The sequence below is a fragment of the Carassius carassius genome, chromosome 2, assembly GCF_963082965.1.
Source record: "Carassius carassius chromosome 2, fCarCar2.1, whole genome shotgun sequence".
In the NCBI taxonomy this organism is placed as follows: Eukaryota; Metazoa; Chordata; class Actinopteri; order Cypriniformes; family Cyprinidae; genus Carassius; species Carassius carassius.
Genome location: NC_081756.1, coordinates 9,701,471 through 9,721,237, shown reverse-complemented (window position 1 = coordinate 9,721,237; position 19,767 = coordinate 9,701,471). Strand labels below are relative to the sequence as shown.

Genomic DNA, 19,767 nt, shown 5'->3' with positions numbered 1-19,767 from the left:
AGCTAACATCAGGACCAACCTAACACCCCCAAAAAGCCTTCCACATGGACACTTTCCCTCGGCGTCCCTCCCGCTGAGACAGCAAGTGAAGCAAAATAACTCATTCTGCCACACAATCGTTTCATCTCTCCCTCTGCTCGCTCGGACTGCTTTATTCTTCTCGTTCCTTTCCTCTCTCGCCTCCCCCCATGCTCACTCGCTTTTTTTTCTTCTTCCTTTTAGACCATCGTAACTCTACCAAAACAAGAGCTGGCAGTGTTGAATGGCATAGGCCTTTTCTATTGTGGTGTGTTTTTGTGATGTCTGAGTTGTGTGGAGTCGGCTGGTGCCTTTGTTCAAGTTCTTTGGTGGTTATGAGGTCTGTGGAGAGAAGAGAGGGGTTTTGACGTGCTGGCGTGTCTTTAAACCGGTAGTTATGTTTTTAATTATGAATGATTTTACTTGAAAATGTTCATTTTCAATAGGAGTCGTATTTTGGAAAATCGTGAAGAAAGCGACGTGTACTGTACAAAATGCTTTTAATAGTTTTCACAAAATACATTTAGAAAGCTTTTAAATAAAGTTAAATTGAAATATCTGCAAGACAGGTTAGACCTTCCATTTTTCCAATGCATTGCTCTGACACAAAAACCATTAGAAGTGTTCATGTTCCAGATACACAACAGCAACAAACAAAAACAAAAACCTGTAGAATCCAAGAGATGTCAACATGTTGTCGATCATAAATAAAGGACAGCGTGATTAAGCCGCAGTCATATATAGGCTACTCTAAGCCAGTGTACTAGAATGTAAAACAACTTTTTTCCTTTACAAAATGTGTAGCAACACAAGACTAACGATAAAAAAAGAGAAGATTAAGATTGGTGTGTAATAGATGAAATACAAAGGCTTTGGTCTGTTTTTACAATCAACAATGGTTAAAGTCTGATATGTACTTGTAAACAACTGCCAAACACTTACTTTATTCTTTTTTTTTTTTACTCTGCCAAGCATTTTTAATCATAATTATTGGAATTAAATATTTCTAGTCTCACAAAATTATTTGACTGTAGGACACTATAATACAGCTATACCTAACAGACAACTTGTACCTGACCTAAAGAAACGTTTTTCTTTTCTCCTTTTTTTAACAATGCATGAAAATCTGTATCAAACATATGTATAGATTTTTCTGGGGGGCAGTAAATGTGAGAATATATTCATGATCCATGATAATTCCGCATGGAAATTTCTTGGGGAAACGGATACTTACAATTGGACAGTAGCAAAATGGATGAATGTTATTTTGACGTTTTATAACTTCCCATTTTTCTTGATGTCACAATTATAAACAATCAAGCACAAAGTCTACCCAGCTCCAAACCCTCATATTAAATTATAAACTACTCAGTAATTTACATAATGGCTGTTGTTCCTTTTGTAGATAAAACAGTGTCGTTAATTGAAGTTGATTTTTAGCCTCAATCTTCTAGCCGATGAGTGAAAATATCTATGTATCGGCGTTTCCTGTTGGTGTGTTTCTGCTTCACTGCTTTGATATGGGCCTGTATGAAGTCTGATCCATAATCCTGATATTAGCTCAATAGAAAACAGTCACAATATATCACGCTCCACCATTTCAAATGGATGCGAGACCAACCTATTTTTGGCTGTTGTCTTGACTTATAAATGCCAATGTACAATACAACAAAAAAATGGAGATCGAAAACATGGATGTTGAAGAGGTTTGTTGTTTTTGTTCAGTTAAAGTCTCTTTAGCGTCTGGTTTTCCTCTTAGTGCCGCAACGTTTTCAGACCGTGACAAGAATCCACATGCGTCCTCGTATTTGTCTGTTTGTTTGTGGAAGTACTGCTGAAGAGGTCCAGGTTCTCTTTTAGTCTCTGTGTGGAAGTCAAAGGGCGAAGTAACTCTTTTCTTTACTGTAATCTTGACCAGTACTGAGACATGTCTGGCTCAGTTCCGGGAACTTGGACAGGGACAGATACTCCAGGGGAGATGAGTCCTATGAATAGAGACAGAATATAGGTCAAAAACATGTCCGTTTGCAAACTTTAAGCTTTGGTGTTATGTATGAACCTGGATTAAGAGGTTTATGTTGTCTGCACTTTAACAAACAGGTTTGTGATTTAATGATTCAAGATGTATTGAAGTTAAAATTAGAAAATGAAAGGTTTTTTTTTTTTAAGTGTTAATGCTTTTTAAACCCTCTTAAAAATAAGGGTTCTTTATTGGCATCAATGGTTCCACGAAAAACAAACAAGATCAATGGAAACTTTCCATTGCAAAAGGGTTCTTTAAAATCCAGAAAAAAAAAGAAATATGAAATAAAAATATGGTTCTTTTAAGAACTTTTCACTGAAAGGTTCTTTGGAGAACCCAAAACTATTCTCCAAGAAACCCATTTTGGAACCTGTATATTTAAGAGTGAAGGAACAAAAAAAAATGGTACTTAAAATGGGTGAAAACAGAAACACAATTTAATACAAACAAAATCATGCATTTCATTTTTTTTTTATAATTAGGGCAATGCATATTAAATGTGAACAGTAAATTAGTAAAAGACCATATGGAGATTTTATTATTATTTTTTTAAATGAAATAAAGCCTCTCATGCTCGCAAATGCTACATTTATTTGACACCAAAAAAAACTGTAATATTGCGAGACATTATTATAAATTAATGTTTTTTATATTAAAATATAATTTATTCATATGATGGTAAAGCGGAATATTCAGCATCATTACTCCAGTCTTCAGTGTCACATGATCCTTCAGAAGTCATTCTGATTTGCTGCTCAATAAACATTTTATTATTATCAATGCCAAAAACGTTGCGCTGTTTCATATTTATGTGGTAAGCATGATACCTTTTTTATCAAAATTCTTTAATGAATAGAAAGCTCAAAATAAAAGGATCATTTTAGATGTAAATATTTTGTAACCTGAATGTTTTACAGTCACATTTGATCAATTTTATCAATGTTATCTCATAAACAATTCGTACGTATTTTATGAGGTGGCTAATTCGTACGAATTTGTATGACCTCACGAGTACGATTTTATACGATTTGTCTAAACCCCAGTGTCAGGTAGGTTTAAGGGCGGGGTTAGGTGTAGGTCATTCATAAAAATTCATATGAATTTTGCTATTTGGCAAAAATCGTATGAATTTGTACGAGTGTGATTGTATGAATTAGCCACCTCGGTAAATATGTACGAATTGCCGTGAGATCGGGCTAAATTAATGCATCCTTGCTGTTCATTTCTTGCGAATCAAAAATCTTTCTAACCTCAAACTTTTGAACGGTGGTATAAATGTGCATTTGATCAAGGGCGCACAATGAACTTATTCTGCCTACCTGTCGAGGTGGTACCAGAAGTTGCCATTGTTTGGCTGTTCATGTGTGCCTGCATATGAGGGGGTGTGTATGTGTCGTAGCTTCGCCCGTTCACAGACGGACTGGTGGGCAGCATGCAGGAATAGGAAGATGCCTGGCTTGGCTATAAAAAAACAAGAATATATGTATAGAAATATTTAGCTTTTTAGTATCTATAATACAGAGGAGTTTGAGTTAAATGATGGAATGGGGGACACTTAAGGAAGCATTATGAAGGGTAGAGGAGGAAACGAGTGTTTGTAACGCTACTCACTTGGATAGACAGGCTGTTAGCCATTGTGAAGCTGGGCATCGGAGGCAAACCAGTGTACGTGTTGGTCAGAGCCATGTCAGATCGGCCTAGCATTGACCCTGTTGTGAAGGACACTGGTCAAAGACAAAAGAAAATCAATGCCTTATTCTGCATGAACGTATTTTAGAACCCTTAATCCACCTCATACCTAAACTTAACAACTACCTTACTAACTATTAATAAGCAGCAAATTGGGCGTTTGTTCAGGAAAAACTCTTAGTTGATGGTGAATATGTGTTCTCTATTCTAAAGCGTTATAAAATTTGGTCTTGGTGTCGAGATGTTTAGGTTTTGGAGTGCCATTTACCAGGAGTGGTGGGTTGTGGGATTGCCTGGTAGACGCTTGTGTTGAAACTGCTGCTGATGGGAATGTGACTGGAGGAGTTGCTGGCTTGTCTTCGCTGGTTCCTCAGCTTCTCTTCCCTCCTCCATTTCGCTCTTCTGTTTGAGAACCATACCTGCAACACAGAGAAAGTCAGCAGATGTAGACAATAGTAACATGGTGACATGGTTTCAGCTTTGCACTAATATTCTCACCTGTATTCTAGCTTCTGGAAGGTCGATTTTTGCTGCAAGTCTTTCTCTTGCGAAAACATCTGGATAGTGGGTTCTTTCAAACTCTAAAAACCGATGTGAAATCGTGTTATTCTGTGTACCTCAGCCGGGTATGAGAGACATTGGTTGTTAATGCTTGCACTTGATGCTCACCTTTTTCCAGGGCTTCGATCTGCTCCTGAGTGAACGACGTTCTGTTTCTTTGCAGTTTTCTTTTCAATTGCAGGCGCATTTGAGTCTCATCTGAATCCTCACCGTTCGAGCTAATAGAGTTAGTGTTCTCGCCTCCGTTGTCCTGTTGCTGGCAACCATCTGCAAAAATAAAAAGTAATTGTAGAATCTGTGTGACTACATTTTGCATAACCTTGGGGCTATTCACACCATGTTGCATCAGTGTTGTTTTAGTATTATTTATATGATATTACAGTATTTATTCATATTTTTTATTTGTTAATATCTTATGCTTTTAGCTTTCATTTTAATTTTAGCTCAAGATTTAGTGAATTATGTTATGTGCTTTAGTAACACTTTACAATAAGGTTCCATTAGTTAATGCATTAACTAACATTAACTAACATGACTTACGTGATTGTTAATCTTTGTTGGCATTAGTTAATAAAAATAAAGCGATTCTTTGTTAGTACATATTAGATCAGTTCCATTAAATAGTATTAACAGATACAACTTTTGATTTTAATAATGCTGAAATCTAATTAACCAAGAATAATAAATGTATTTGAAGCAATTGTCTTTATTAAATAATATGCAGTTCACTAATCCAAAAAAAGGAGCATTACTGTAAAGTGACTCATGTGCTTTTGTCATTAATATTATTATTAATATTATGATACATATTTCTATATAGCTTTATTTAAATTTTAGCTACAGCAATTTTAGTACTTCAACTAAAACATATATATTTCAGTTAGTTGCCAAGACAATTTCTAAGTAGATTTCTAAGATTATTATATATTTTTTTTTTTTTTTTTTTTTTTTTTGCTTCAATTCATTGCCCGATAATAATTTATAATGATATTTTACTAGCGTAACGGAGTTGCATGAATAATTGACCAAAAAAGTATCAAACAAAAAACTATAAAATAACATACTGTATAAGAAAGTAAATCAAATATTTAATTTTGTAATTTTATAATAGAATAGAATTTGTATTTGTTGTGAATGCGCCTCTAGACTCAGGGCAGAAATTGTCAGCATCATCTGAATAGTTCCGTAACAAAGTACCAAAAGAAACACATTGAATCATCCTCAAGCTCTCTTGGGTGTTTTCATACACAGCACATATAATGTATAGGGATTCTTAGTGCTATTCACTGTATTGGTGTCCAGGGACCTATTGAGGTGACCACCAACACTTGAATAGAGAGCTGCTTTTCTCTATGAGACAATACCACCAGAAGAATGAGGGGGACCATTAAACTGTGCAGACAGAGATGGGCTGCCAGGCCTTTTTTCGTCAGGCTCAAATTCTCCCGGGGGTACAATTGGAAAGGAACAACAAAAAGAGAGGCGTGCAGTGCTCAGCATTGTATAACACAAGGATCTAGTCAACAGAGCTTTCAGTTCAGTATGTTAACCTCTACACACCACTGTCATTAATCAAAGAAGCCCAGGCCGGGCCTGTTAAACGCCAGTTAGGATTTATACGTTCAGATGACCATTGAAAGACCTTTCCTTGCTTTAGGATGGGTTAGAGAAGTCTCTCCGACTTTCATTCCAGACTATTTCACCTGCAGGGACTCGCTGGTTGATATGAAAACTCATTTCTGCCACAGAATATAAACATTTCAAAGAGAATTGCAACTTTTCTAAACTCACAACTGCAAGTTATAAAGTCCATTTCCGAGGAGAAATGTCAGCTCACAATTCTGCCATTTTCATGCAACCGCGAGTTAATATCTCGCAATTCTGACTGTATAACACTCAACTGGAAGTTTATATCGCACATTTCTTTTTTTTATAACTCACAATTGTTTATATCTCGCAATTCTGTTTAAAAAAAAAATAAAAAATACAAATTCAAGATACAAACAGAAAAAGCAAGTTAGCCTAAAATGAAAAAACTAATTGTTCACTCTTATGTCATTCCAAACTAGAGTTATTTTTGCAATAGTTTTAATAGTTTTTATTAACATTTTAAATAACTTTTTATTTCTAGATTTTCGGTTTAAATTTATTTACATTTTAAAATCAAGTAATTTTGTTGTGTTTTTTCATTTTGATTAGTTTTTGTGTGTGTGTGTGTGTGTGTGTGTGTGTGTGTGTGTGTGTGTGTGTGTGTGTGTGTGTGTGTGTGTGTGTGTGTGTGTGTGTGTGTGGTTGTTGTTACAAGTTACATAAATGTTTTCAGTGATTTTGGTTTAAGTTCACTGTATAAAAATCTGTATGCTGCTATTTTTTACAATACATTTATTTTATAAAAAATAAATAAATTACAACACATAATAAAAGCACAATAACAATTGTCCATAAAGTATGACTATGGACTATGAACATGTACGATAGGTCTTTTAAAGTCTCATCAGGAATGACATAAGGGTGAATATTTTAACTTTAGGGGTGAATTATTCCTTTAAGCAGCACATTATTGCAAAAAACATAAAGTAAATGATCGTTTGTATTTTTCTTATTTATTATTAATATTCTCAGACAGTGTTTGTGATACTGTGAACATCCACACGCAGGATTCTGATTCATCAACCTGATTAGCAACAAACTATTCATCAGCTAAACTTTTTTCATTGTCTCGTCTAACCAAAAGCCTGTGCATGTACTCTCTCTCCCTCAAACAAACAAAAAAAAAAAAACCTCTAATGAGCAATTATAGAGAGACAGAGCTGTGCCTGTCACAAATTCTTGCATGTGACAGAAACATCATTTGTCCCGGGACGCACAGTGCTTTTCTCTCACTCTCCATGGGGTGCAAATGATGTGAAGCGCAGGGGGAGGGGGAAGGTGGTAGTGCATGGACACCTCCGCCGAAAACTCTGTTCTTAGTCACACAAATCCAAGAGCTGGACAGGAGCCATAGTGAAATGAGCGATTAATTAGCACTGACTCCTCAATTAATGAGTGTCCTTTTCCCATCTAAGTTTGCCAATGGCACACTATTCTACATTCTGTATAATAATCTAATGTGTCTCCAGATGGATGGAGATATAGACCTAATCACTGCAAAATATTTTTTGGACATATTTTTAAATACTTTTTCAAAACAAAGAAAATAATTATGTGAATTTATAATAAAATACAGTAACACTTTACAACAAGGTCCCATTAGTTAACATTAGTTAATGCATTAACTAACAATACATTCATTACAGTATATATTAATCTTTGTTCATGTTATATGATAAAAAATGCAACTGTTAATTGTTAGCTCAGGTCCATTGCATAAAATTAACAAATATAACTTTTGACTTTTAATAATGTATGAGTAAATGTTGAAATTAACATGAAATAAGATTAATAAATGCATTCAAATGCATCGTGTTAACTTTCAAAGTTAACTGTTGTTAACAAATGAAACATTATTGTAAAATGTTCCTTAAAATACCATAGTATTTATTCTAAATTAATAATAATGTATGTATGTACATTTTTGTATACTTTATACGGATATACTGAATAGTTTACTTTATTAATTAAAAAAAGTGTAATATATAGATTGTACTTTATTATATGGAATATTGTCTTATCAATTCGATAGAATTATAGTACAATATGGCATAATGAATACAAAAAATGATGACTATGATTATCATAATTATTTTTTTTGTTGCTGTTCCTTTTTGTAGTTGACATGATATTGTTTTTCTAATTTAGCGGCTGACAGTGATGCTCTTATTGCTTTTAGACTGTCTCACCTTGATTTGGTTGTCCTGGCACAGACGTACCCGTGTACCATCCCGGGCGAGCCCCCCACGTGCCGGTCTGTCCGTTGAGCATTCTCAGCTTGTCGTACATGCCATCTGCACCCATCTGTTGCTTTTCGCTAGCCAGGTTGCGTAGGACTCGATTTATCGATGACACCTGAAAGGTATAAAGCAGCCCATCAATTAAGGCCTGTGTGTTCCAGCCTTAAAATGGCATGCTGTTTTATTATAGCTCCCTCCATGAATGCTATCTGTATTTATGAACCTGTGAATTCTTAAAATATGGACAAACGCAAACAATTATTCTGTTTTGTCAATGAAAATGTTTTTATTGACCTTAGAATTGCACAATTAAATGATGCAACTGAAGCATTATTTGCACTTACGCTCGGTATGTTATCGTTTGTGCACGCTCCTTCAGACAGCAGCCTGTCCCGAATTTCCCAGGCGAAGATCGAGGGACACTCCCTCTTGTACTGTGCTATTTTGCCGACCACTTCAGGCGTCGCTACCCTCGGTTTGCTGCCTCCGATGGCTCGCGGTCGGATGGAGCCGGTCTCATAATATCTCCCCAAAATCTTGCTCACACACCCATTGGATACCTGAATGGACAGCAATATACACAATTCACATACATTATTTAAGACTAAAGTGAAATAATGTAATGTGCTTCAAACAGTTATACGCTTACGTTCTTATTGTCCAGTTGGACTTTTGCATCATCATGGGTCTATGAACACAGAAAATATGCCTTAAAATTGCTAGGATGATTTCAATGCGATGGGGGTCACACTTTACGTTAGTGTTTGTTTGTTTACTGCGCAATACAAATGAATAGCACATGCTTAATATTTGAATACATTATGTTTCTATTGTTGTGACCAATTTTATTTACCTGTACTATTTGATTGAATGTGACCATGATTTGACTTGTAATTATATTATATATTATTCCACTAGGCCATATTAAGCTTGTGAATGTACAAATGTGCTTCACGGTCACCTGCAGAATCCTGGAGATGTCGCAGGGTCGCGCTCCGCTGTGAGCGAGTTCGACAATCTTCTGTCTGGTGGAGTCCGGTAACGGTCTGCCGTTCACAAACACCCCGCCGAGCTGGTTGACGCCACTGTGACCTGTGACACATGGAGACATGACAAATTGGCTCGTCTTTCCCCCCGAAAACATTCCCTCAATGGGTGTCCCATTGTCCAGAATAAAGCACCACTTATTGGAGCTTCTCTTTGATTAGTATTACTGACAAACTGGCATGTAAATGAGTCAGATTAGAGCAAAAAAAGGTGGGTTTTTACATCACAATGTCTATGTTACATAATATACTGTCAGTGTAATCAATAACTACAAAATAATTGCACATTAAATGCATTGCTCAAATAAGTGTAACCAACAAAGGAAACTTGCATTTTTTTTCCAAATGCCTCTAAATTTATAATATCTTAAATATACAATGGAAAACGTAAAAATTGGCATTTAAGCTATCTGATCTGACCCATAAAATTCACTGGTGATTCAGGCAAGTCATATATTTTGTGTGACCAACAACAGAAACTTTGTCATTATTTTTTAAATTAATAATCAATGTTATCTGACCATTGTTAATAATCCAAGCTAAGTTTTGCATTTACAAAAGTCGTAATGCCCTATAAATCAACGTTTGACTCTCATGCACTTCAGTGGACACGCACACAATCGGCTGATGGAATGACCAGAGTCTGAACATCTCCAGTCAAGTGAATTTTCATAATCAAATTGTCCTCCAGAGAACAGCTCTCTGCAAGACCGTCCGCCAGTGTTTAGAATCTCGCGTTCACACCACACTAACAGATCTCTAATAAATAAGCATCCATTACCATTCAAGTACAGCAGACAGTCTGAAATAGACCAAGCATACAGCAGTGATCATAATAGCAATGTGAAATATCTAGATATTAAAGCAAAGCAGGACCTGCAAACCTCGGCAGAATTTGAAAAGCGCATACCAGTTCGGCGTATTTTTGATGCGACGTGAAAGTCCAATGAAAAGTCAATTCAAAGCGAGCAAAAAAAAAACTGCTAGGAAAAGCTTCCCCGGAGTGTGTGTGTGCTCTAGCTCTCTGCTCGTCTCTCGTCTGACTGCAGGAGCCCGAGCTCCTAAGCAATAAATAAGCTCCAAATATAGAAGAAGAGGGGGGAAAATATGATGAGACTCTCTGACATTTGTCTTTAGAATAAAGCTAGCTGCACGTCAAGTTTGAGCTTAATTTCTGGAAATAGGCGGAGGTCGCCTCGGATCATGCATGGAAGGCTCATTGAAAAGATCAGCTGAAGTACTTGTGGCAGGACTGTCACTTTATATGACACTGCTCTGCTTTTGAAAAACGCATCGTCACGACAAATAGTAGCATGATAAAACAACCCTTTCTGTCTGCATTTGGATATCAGACAAAATTGGATCCTGCTCTTGTTGCCTTCAAGGGAGGCTTCATTTTATTTCTAGCTATAGGGGCAATGCACGGGCACGATGACAGAGGCATGCGTGTTTCTAAACATATTAAAACTGACAAAGCTTTTCTCTTTCAGTCCGTCGTACTGTTTGTAACAAACCCCACACATCTGCTACTGTCTTGTGAGAAATACACCATTGAAAAAGGCCACTAAATTTGAAATAGAGCGGAAAAGGTGAAAATGTGCAGTTCTGAGCCTTTAAAATCCATTGGTGTCATAAATAAAGCCTGTTCATTTAAATACCACATCCAACTGGACTCATTTGAATGAAACTGATTTATTTAAGCACTGATGCTGCACAACAAACAAGTGATAATCTGTCCAAATCCAGTGGAATAATTCCAGGATTAGTTGGATTTAATAGACTCTTGAAGGTAAGAAGGCGTGCATTTTTATCAAATGAATCCATTTGATTGATGACACCATCACAGAGAAACATGACCTGGGATGTCATTTCACAGTTCAAAGGTTAAGTCTTAATAAACATAATTCCCCAGGGTGAAGGACTGTAGATCTGCCCTGGTGGCACTCATAATGAGACTTGTATTTTATTGCTCCCCTACTAATAGGGAAACATATGTTGTGGGTTTTGAACATCAATCCTAAATCTCCAGGCCAAACTGGAGATTTAAAACTGAATTTTTGTTGCATGCATTTAAATGTGATATTAATTTTTCAATTTAATTTAAAGTTTCTCATTTCTCACTTTATTTTCTATACATTTATTATTTTACTATTCATTATCTGAGTTCTGTCTTATATTCGCATGACTGATTAATGTATAATTGCATTACATAATCACAAAGAAATAATTCCAGAAGCATTTATCATATGTCAGCCCTCTGATCCTACAGTAAGAGACAAATGCATGACCTTAGTGATGCTGTGCCGTTTACAGAATAACATAACTCCCTTTTCTCCCCCTCAAGCAAGCACGGAAAATCCTCAAATCAAATCCTGGAATCATCAAACTATTTCATGTGTCCCGTTTCGTGCATTAGCTGTTTCGGCACTGTCAAGTGCTCTGTGGAAGCTGCATTAATCTAGCCAGAGCTGCATGTATTTGTTACCAACTCGAGCAGAAATAAACATCTCCTCCCCCATCAGCATTTCATTTATTTATGCTCGACATATATAAAATGCATCTTCCATCCGTTCAGCCTTTCTTTTAAATATCAACACGATATAATAGAAAAGTTTTGGAATTTTCTCTGGAGAAAAAAGAAATCGCAATTTAATGCCCCACAACTTTTCCAAAATTCAAACTTCCGCATATTTTGTATTCCTTTAAATATTTATATTTCCGTCAGAAATGCAATGCAATTAAAGTTTAATCGTAAATTAAAATAAAGCAGTCAGCCATTGAACAAACGGCAATAATTAGTAGGAAAACACACACGAGTGGCTTAATAAGAATGACACTTACTGTTTTGCATCATGGACGCCACTCCTGATTCCCACGCGGGTTGGTTATGGTATTCTGTATGAAAGAGAAAATAAATAAGGTTATTGGTGAAATCCAGATTCATTTATTTTTTCTTTCTTTCTTTTTTTTCTCAGCGTTGCATTTACGACCGAAGCATCTCAACGCATAAACGGCTCAAAAATATTTGGGAATAATCCTTCTAGGGGAATTTCAGCGTTAAAAACTTGCCTGATGACAGAGTTGACTGTCCGATTAAAACAATTTAGCCCTTCATTTGCGTCTGACTATTTAGATCATTCCTAGGATAGAGCAAAAGTGCTAAGGGATTTTATTAAATTATATTTTAAATGGATATAAAGGAAGTTCCTTCCTTCTTTTTTAACACCTGTTATTTGTTTAGGCTATTTATTTATTTTAGTTTTTTGGCCACATTAAATATAAAAAAAATAAATAATCTGCGCTATTAAATATAAAAGTAAAGTAAAATATAACAAAGGATAGGCTAACTAGAAAACAGAGTAGTGTCTCCGTCTCAGTTTCGTGGTGGTCTGTGGAAAACCTAACCTTCCTCTTTAGATCTTCCCGTCAAAAGTGTACAGTGACACACGCTGTCTACTTCGCATCAGTGCTCTGAAAAGTGTGAACTGGAGGGGGTTAGAGGCTCCTAACAAAGCCTGCTGGAGCTCAACAATGCGCCTCTTTTACCTTCTATACCCAAACCCAGCCAGCACAACTCGGCCTCTGCAACTAGCAACACAACCTCCCACCAAACGCACCAATACTTGCCCGAATACAAAGAGCCGAGGGCACCCTGCCCCCCAGACGACCATCCACACACACACATACACATCCACTGTCACTTTCCTGACGGCCGTGACCCCGATGCCCGAACCCCAATGCGTGTTTCTGTTTGTGGGGTTTGGGGAAAATAGAAAAGTAATTTCGCGTTGTAAATATCTGGAGGTGTTTGTGTAACAAGTGTGAGTTGTTAGGGGTTGTAAAGGGTGCAACAGCCCAATAGGGTGCTCAATTGAAACAAAAAAATAAATAAACAATTGCAATAAAGGATCTATTCAGTGACATTGCTAAAAAGGGGCCCAGGGAAGGAAAGTCTTTCGTTTCATTTTCTCTCCCGACGCTGAAATAACAAAACCTGTGTGTCCGTTTCCATTCGCCCTCTTCCCAAGATTGAAGAACTAGTGCCTGATAAAAAAATAAAAAAATAAATAAAAATGTTCATTAACATTTAAACTTTACCTTAACAGTAAATAACTAACTTTAATACGCATTCTTTTACACTTAAATTAGGTGTTCTAAAGTTTCTTCATAATGCAAAAGAACATTTGTCTGTGTTAATTTTATTATTAACGTTAATCTCTAACTCTTACATATTCTTAATTTACCACTAAATAGATACATTTTAATATTGTGATTTAAATTATTTATATTTATATATGAATATATGTGTATGTGTATATATATATATATATATATATATATATATATATATATATATATATATATATATATATATATATATAATTTTCTAATTTTTATTTATTTTTTAAATGCATAAATTTTCGAGAGGGAGCCAAGTTATTAAACATCTCTCTCCCTCTATAAGAATTTGCGCAAAATGGAAACAACCTGCTAGTAAATTCAAAATACCCTTAAAAACTAATGTGAGGGCTAAATCTTTTAATCACTCTTAATCACAGTAAAATGTTAATTGTTTTGTGCTCTTTTAATTCGCTCTCGCTGTAAGTGCATCGAGCCTCTGCGTGTTCCCGTTAATGATTTATCTAACGTCGTGTTCAGGCTGTTGTTGTTGTTTATGAGGTTAACTGGGATCTCATCTGCATTTCTTTCGTTTGTGTAATCCTTAACGACAATTGCTTTAATTAAACATGCTTATTCAGGAAACAGTGTTCTCCATAAACATCATTCACATGCAGACATGCATCTGGATGTGTACAAAAGCGCAGTGGGAAGTTTTGAAGGATCTGACATTAACATGCCCTAATCATCTTATACTGCCATCGACGGGGAAATCTTTTGTTATTTGGAGCTAGATTTATTTAGTGAATGTTTATAACGCATTGAGCGTGATGTAATAGAAACACAGTAGAATAAGTAGGCCTGGTGAATATTTTCTGGATAAAATAAACCAGTGCGCTGCGATAGTTCGTTTTAAAATGTAATAATTAAAAAATATTTGTGTTTTATTATTTCATTCGGGCATTATATATTAATGTTTCTCTTTAGACTACATATTTAACATAAAAGTAAAAAAGCTTTAGTCTTGACTGCGCATTAGTTCTACAATAGCTACTGAACTTTATTATATGGACTTTTTTAAAATAGCTTACACGCTTAAAAACTCTGAATATGAATAACTTTACAATGCAAAGAACGATAAACAAGCAGGTGCTCGTGAGATTCAGGCAAATCTTTAAGAAGGCACTCGGCTGATGAATCAAACTGACACCTTTCCTCAACGGGTCACTGCGTTCCGTGCTCCGCAAAAAAACACTGTTCGGGCCTAATGTGGCTTCTAACTCTTGCCTCTCACAGAGACACATTTACTGTCCGCGAACAGCAGTAGTTTCTGTCTAAAAAGTAAAAAAAAATTTTTTTTTAAAAGTATATATATATATATAGCATGACCTGAAAGAGCTGTTTAGTTAGGTATTTAGTTTGTGAGTTAGCATATAAACTATTAATAAGGCGAGCATGTATTTATTTTTGTGACTCGGCAACAACACTAATAATATATTAATATTTAATTAATAAACAAAAATGTGATTGATCATTCCTATAAAATTCTAGATCCCACACTAGCAACTAACTTTATTTATTTATCTTTTTACACGCGCACTCACCTTTTTGAGGCATTCTGCTCCACCGCCTGAGCCCTTCCGCGCAAACTGGTGACTCTGGGAAATAAACAAGTGGTCTCCAATAGTAATTTCTTCTCACAATATATGTTTTTCCAGCGTTCCTCTGTCTGGAAGGAAAATTCCCTGCGAAGGAGACACAGATTGACAGTGAGCGGAGATGTCAGGACTGCTCAGGGACTGAGAGTGTGTGTGCTCGCATGTGAAGTGAGTGAGTGAGAGAGAGTGAGAAAGTGAAGGCACATGCAGTGAGAGAGAGAGAGAGAGAGAGAGACTGTGGAACACACCTATTCTGGTTGGTGATAGTACTGATGTATTTAGTCTGTCTGTCCCCGTTTGCAGCGCTTTACCGGCCCATTAGAGAAGCACTGACCCTGTGCCATCAGGAACAGAAAACAGGCCACTTTTGAACCAACTAATCAGTCCGCGCATGCAAATGCAGAGCGCCCCCTCTCAAATTCACTCAATATTGCTTTACGCAACGGTGCAGGATTGCTTTAGTCTGTTTCTGTTAGATGCACTGCTTAAATCTCACCACTGGGCTTAAATTCACCCAGGGAAAAGAAGCATTTTAGTGTTTTGTAGTTTTTAGCTTTTTTGTCTTATGTGTTTTCACATTGCAATTTGGCCTGAAAAGTGTGATTAATAACTTAGGTCACGTTTTACACTATATACTGCTCACATAGTTATTAAATAAGGCACATTATATTTGAAAGAAATGAATTTTTTACTTTATTTTGTACTTATTGCTTTTACAATTTGTTATTATTTTTACTATAGCTACGTTATAATTACTTAAATTATAATGTTACTTGCCGTTTTTTGATTGTGAAATTTACTAGTTTCTGAGGGAAAATTGTTTCTACATTATTTTTCTCAGTGTAAGGCTTTATTGTAAAATGTTGCAGCAACTCTCCCACGAAAATCTGCATTTTTGCGGGATATTCCTGAGTGATTGTTTGCTGCTTGAGACTTTTAGGTCCTGAGAGATCTGGCCCTCCGTCACACTAATACAAGAAAGCAACCTGTTGACAGCTGTGCATTCAAAAGGAGAACCTGTTTGCTCTGTGCATTAAGTGCACTTGCAAATGGTCCCCGGTGCGACTGGCTAAAACAAACGCAAACACTCTCCACGTGCTTTTGTTGACACTCACGCGCTTTTGCACCGTATCTGCGCGTGGAGGTTACCTCCATATCCACGTGGCCGGATTTTTCCCCTAATTTCACTGTTCACTAATTGTACAGCTTGTTCCTATGAGTCACAAACAGCGAAGACCTCTGTCTAGTAGCCTAGTAGGCTCCTTTCTGTTTGCAAGATTGGGAGAATGTGATTTTAAAACGCAAATAAAATAAAACCATGAGGAACATACAGGTCCCTTAAATAAACTGTCTCAAGCAGTCTTAGTGCATGCATATTACATTTAGATTTTTGCGAATTTAACCGCTAGTTGCTTATGTCGACAAAAGATTATGTAACTCATTAAGTGTTATTTGTATCTCAAACTTAGCCTACTGTACAGCCGTGTTCCCATGTTTATATGCCTAACCCGTCTCGCGTATTCACGCCTGCATGTACTCGGCTGTACAGTCGTAACTCGAGTAGCGAGAATAAAAATAAAAAAAAGACACTGTAATCATTGCATTCACTTTCCCAGACATATGCCAAGTTAGGAAATAATCAAAGCTCATCAGTAAACTATAGGAGGTGAATGAGAGCCCCTGAGAACCATTGCGTCCCTGACTGTGTCACAGAAAGGAGACAAACGACACTGACGAGGAGTAAAAGAAGCCTCAATGGAAACGGATCAGAAACAGCTCTGTCCCTGTATGGGCCCTGCAGAGTTTCTGTCTTTTTTACTCTTCCTGATGTTTCCACAATTAGCTCTTCTTGTCTGTGTTTTGGTCTTTGTCTCTGATTAGTAGCCTAATCCACTTAAAAAAAAAATGTATGTACTCTGTTGTGTGTGTGTGTGTGTGTATATATATATATATATATATATATATATATATATATATATATATAGATATATATATATATATATATGTATTTTATAGACACACACACACACACACACACACACACACACACAAATGCCCTAAACTTTGTAATTGTGCCATATCTGTTGATTCTTCCTTTAGATAACTCGTAAATCCTCTCCGTGTTAATGAGGTGTATTTAGGATGTGGTCTAATTCAGGGGGCATGCATCACCCTCCAGGCCATAACCCATACATCAAACGAACCCTGCAGATAGCAATTTTACACGCAAAGCCATTAGCCCGATTGGGATTAGTAACTGCTAATACGAAGTCGTGAAAAGTAATCCCTAATCTCGTAGCTGTTTCGCTCTTGGGCAAAGTGGTCACTGTGTCTTCTCAAAACTTTTTAGAGAAGGAGAAGGAGGGGAGGGAATGGGACTGACGTCATCCTTCAGAAGAACTCGAACAAAAGAGTAGCCTAAATACTTCTTTTTTTTGTTTTTACTTAATCTTTTTCATGTAATACTTTTTTATGATTTATTTTTGATTTATTTTTGATAATAAGAAAAAAAATAATGTTAAATTATAATAGAAAAACGCCAAACCTTACATTATTATTATTATTATTATTATTATTATTATTAAGAATAAGAATGTATAAACAAATTAGTAATTTTAATTGCTTTGAGAAAATGGAGACACAATTTTAACATTTCGTCTTTCACTGAATTAGGTTAATTTTGTTCCAAAGCAAAAGCCAAAGCAAAAAAAAAAAAAAAAAAAAGGTTTTTAAAGCGAAAGATATTTAATCGAATAAAAATGTTTTTAAAAAATTACAAATATAGTTTAAGGTGATGTTATTTATGAACTGTAGCTACCTGCACTAATAATTTACATAATTACATTTTATGAAACCGTTGCCTACTAATTTCAAATGCAGATTTAACTTTGTCTATATTTGACAAAATGGTTATTAATTAGGCTAAACATTTTATGGCTACTTTAAGAGTTCAAATCCGTCAAAAAGAGCCAAATTAAATATTTTGTCAATTCATGAATGTATATCACTTGTATATTTTAGTTGGTTTGTGATATAGTATAATACTTTTTTTGTAAAAAAATTCAAATAAAACATTCATAGTGAAATTGCAAAATGAACATTTTAAACGCAATCAGACGTATTTCCCTAATGAACACAGACCGTGCAATTTGCTTTCTTTTTCTGAGGACTGAGGGGAAAACATGCAGTATTTGATCTTAACTTACCGGGATATTTCAGATTCTGATCAATATCCTGCTGTTTCAAACCCTTTGAGGCTAAATTAAATAAAACGATATCACGAATCCAGATTGCGTGACACTTTTGAATCCCGTTCGGAGTGGAAATGTCAATGAGAATGAAAAAAAACGGTGTAACCCTCACTCACGGTAAACTTTCTCTTAATATCTGCCTCAGTTCGCCACCGATTGGTCAGTTGACGCGCAACGTCACGCTGGAAAATAGTTATCATATAGCCATGCATGCAATGCATCACGGGGAACTCCACGCGCACACATTAGCCTCGATTTTCAACATCTGGCATGATTATTGCCCTACATTTCCAGTGAAGAATGTGTGTTTCCTAAAGAAGACATGAGCTTTTCTTTGATACCAAATTTGAAACGATTGTTTAATTGCAATATAGCCTATATTAAATACTACATATAGAATTGTATAATAAATAGTAATATATATTAAAGTAACCTAAACATATAGTATAATGACAATGAAGAATATGAATAAAATTTCAAATGCACTAAACACTATATTGATTAAAAAACGAAGTCTGAAAATAATTTTTGCTGATTGATATCATAACATATTTTTCATGTACAACAAGGCTTGTTTTTTTTTGACATTTTGAATATCCCATATCAATATTTGAAAATAAAAAATTCCAGCCTGTTTTTATAAAAACTTTAAATTGTCAAACGCTATTTTTCCAGTCTCACTTTTGATCCTAGGTTGCTATCCTTCTGTTAAGCAAATATTGGCCGATGCGTCACGGAGATCTTATTTACCCGACTCATTCAGGTGGAAAATCAAATGGTTAAGCGGTACAACAGCACGTTTAGTGAAAGTGTTTGTTTCCACTTAGCTGCTTGTGTGAGGTTTTCTTAAGTGTCCATCACTGCTGTTCTTTTATACGACTGTTTCTGGACTGTATGTCCTGAATGGAGAGCTGTTGCGCAATTAACTACAGTTATGCAGTTAAAACACATACGCTTATAGTCCCTTTAAAATATGAGTAAATGTGAAGAAACATGGTTTTTACTCCATATGACGTGTCAACAGATGTTACTGTCCATAGTGAGTAAAGGAGCAACAGTTCTGCGGTGTGTCTGTCAGGAAATGAATGGGTTGTGTTGGTTCTTTAGAACGTAAGGAGCAGGTATGGGGCGCACGAGCATTACTCAACTCTTTGTTTGACGTAACCACAATTAAGGGCCACAGAAACCGTGCAACGCTGCAGGGTTCTCCAGGTGATCGCTGGAAACCGCACGGCTTATCACGCGGTCAATAAAAGAAGACGCTGCACAGAGGCCGGACCAGGACAGGTGCCTCCGTTCCCTGCTCCACGATGATCCCGCTCTCAAGAACCCGACCAGGCGTGAAGGAAAAGCTGTTCAGTCGGCCTCTCAGCACCCTCTCTCTCCCTCTGTCTCTCTTACACACACACACACACACACTGCTCTTATAGCAAACAACAAGTTTTCAAGCAGGCTAGTGTTATAATTTCAATGATCAGTTTTTGACATGTGAAGTGATAATCTTTGTGATTA

At 36.1% G+C, this 19,767-nt stretch overlaps 1 protein-coding gene across 5 annotated transcripts; it reads right to left on the bottom strand.

Moving 5' to 3' along the window:
* Positions 1-501: 501 nt before the first annotated feature.
* Positions 502-18,341, bottom strand: LOC132101778 (paired box protein Pax-6-like). 5 transcript variants are annotated; one of them, XM_059506983.1, is made up of 13 exons: positions 18,211-18,341; positions 14,951-15,091; positions 12,069-12,122; positions 9,143-9,273; positions 8,831-8,869; positions 8,526-8,741; positions 8,131-8,296; positions 4,400-4,558; positions 4,229-4,311; positions 3,999-4,149; positions 3,653-3,765; positions 3,361-3,502; positions 502-2,003 (listed from the first exon to the last, which is right to left on the bottom strand). In XM_059506983.1, the coding sequence occupies exons 2-13, from the start codon at positions 14,961-14,963 to the stop codon at positions 1,918-1,920; spliced, it is 1,353 nt and encodes a 450-aa protein (XP_059362966.1). In that variant the 5' UTR covers positions 14,964-15,091; positions 18,211-18,341; the 3' UTR covers positions 502-1,917. The 5 variants fall into 5 exon arrangements, with proteins under 5 accessions (XP_059362966.1, XP_059362975.1, XP_059362992.1 ...); XM_059506992.1 differs by lacking the exon at positions 18,211-18,341 and adding an exon at positions 15,253-15,372; XM_059507009.1 differs by lacking the exons at positions 3,361-3,502; positions 18,211-18,341 and having other exon boundaries at positions 14,951-15,185.
* Positions 18,342-19,767: the final 1,426 nt, after the last annotated feature.